Source organism: Onychomys torridus, chromosome 4 (assembly GCF_903995425.1).
Source record: "Onychomys torridus chromosome 4, mOncTor1.1, whole genome shotgun sequence".
NCBI lineage: Eukaryota > Metazoa > Chordata > Mammalia > Rodentia > Cricetidae > Onychomys > Onychomys torridus.
In genome coordinates, this window is record NC_050446.1 from 62224120 (window position 1) to 62225771 (window position 1652).

The 1652-nt window shown below is 37.9% G+C and overlaps 1 protein-coding gene across 1 annotated transcript; it reads left to right on the forward strand.

Annotated features, from left to right (window-relative positions):
* Positions 1-338: 338 nt before the first annotated feature.
* On the forward strand, positions 339-1359 carry LOC118582857 (olfactory receptor 1020). The gene has a single exon (XM_036185982.1). It carries the CDS (start codon positions 366-368, stop codon positions 1317-1319), a length of 954 nt encoding a protein of 317 aa, XP_036041875.1. The 5' UTR covers positions 339-365; the 3' UTR covers positions 1320-1359.
* The last annotated feature ends 293 nt before the right edge of the window (positions 1360-1652 follow it).

A 1652-nucleotide genomic window follows, 5' to 3' on the forward strand; every position in this document is an offset into this window, starting at 1 on the left:
TAAATAGCATGAGCCAATTTTCTTCAATTATAAGTAGTAGGCATACATACTTATACATTTCTTTATCATTAATATTGAAGACAGTTATATCTTAAAATAGTTAATCACAAACACATTTAAAGTCCATAGAAGTTAAAACTCTTTAAGGTCCTGAGGCACCAGTAATCAGAGATGACTTGATATCAGTTCCAAGATACTTTTGACTGTGGTGTCAATATTTCATTATTCTGTAAGAATTTGTGTGTAACAAAAATCTACATGTGTATTTTCATTTTACCATAACATTTGTGGATACTTATGTCATGCATACTCTACATTCATCTAAATCAATGCAATGCTCCACTTTCTTCTATGTTCCAGCACAGATGGTCAGAACCGTGAAAGGAGTCCAAGGCAAAAATGAGACAGAAGTGACAGAATTCATCCTCTTGGGGCTCTCAGACAATCCAGATCTGCAAGGCATCCTCTTTGTGTTATTTCTGGTGATCTACATGATGACTATGGTGGGCAATTTGGGCATGATGGCACTGATTAAGATTGACCGTTGTCTGCACACACCTATGTACTTCTTTCTCAGCAGTCTTTCCTTTGTTGATGCCTCTTATTCTTCTTCTGTCACTCCTAAGATGCTGGTGAACCTCGTGACTGAGGATAAGAGCATTTCTTTCAATGGGTGTGCCTCCCAGTTCTTCTTCTTTGGCTCCTTCTTGGGAACTGAATGCTTCCTGCTAGCCATGATGGCATATGACCGCTATGCAGCCATTTGGAGTCCCCTGCTGTACCCAGTTCTCATGTCTGGGAGAATTTGTTTCATGTTGGTGATTACTTCGTTCCTAGCAGGCTTTGGCAATGCAGCCATCCACACAGGGATGACTTTCAGATTGTCCTTTTGTGGCTCTAATAAGATCAACCATTTCTATTGTGACACCCCACCCTTGCTCAAACTCTCTTGCTCCGACACTCATATTAATGGCATTGTAATCATGGCTTTCTCCAGTTTCAATGTCATCAGCTGTGTTCTGATTGTTCTCATTTCTTATCTGTGCATCCTCATTGCCATATTGAGGATGCCTTCTGCAGAAGGAAGACACAAAGCCTTCTCCACTTGTGCCTCCCACCTCATGGCTGTCACCATCTTCTTTGGAACAATTCTTTTCATGTACTTGCGACCTACTTCTAGCTACTCGATGGAGCAAGACAAGGTTGTCTCTGTATTTTACACAGTAGTGATTCCCATGCTTAACCCTCTTATCTACAGTTTAAAAAATAAGGATGTGAAAGAAGCAGTGAAGAAAATCCTACATAAACATGTGCTTTGAGGCCAGGCTACATGTCTTTAGCTTGTGTTGATTATATTGTATTTTTCATGTTATCTTTAAATAGTATAATTGCTTAGAACCTGTGGATGAGCATAGGTGATTTGAAATAATATTCAACTTAATTTCCTAGTGTATTATGAGTCTACATGGACCCTTATGGTTAGATTAATCAAAGCAATATTTGAAGGAGATATGGGTATCAAAATATTGGATATTATTTGACATGGGCTCAACTTTCAATTTACATATTTAGATAATTACAGTTACACAATTTGTTTCAATATGTATGTGTATATATACATACTTGTGTTTAAAATTCTGTGTGTATTTGGA

What these genes read in the sequence shown, in the direction of transcription:
- LOC118582857 (XM_036185982.1), top strand. Translation starts at nt 366, where the DNA reads ATGGTCAGAACCGTGAAAGGAGTCCAAGGCAAAAATGAGACAGAAGTG.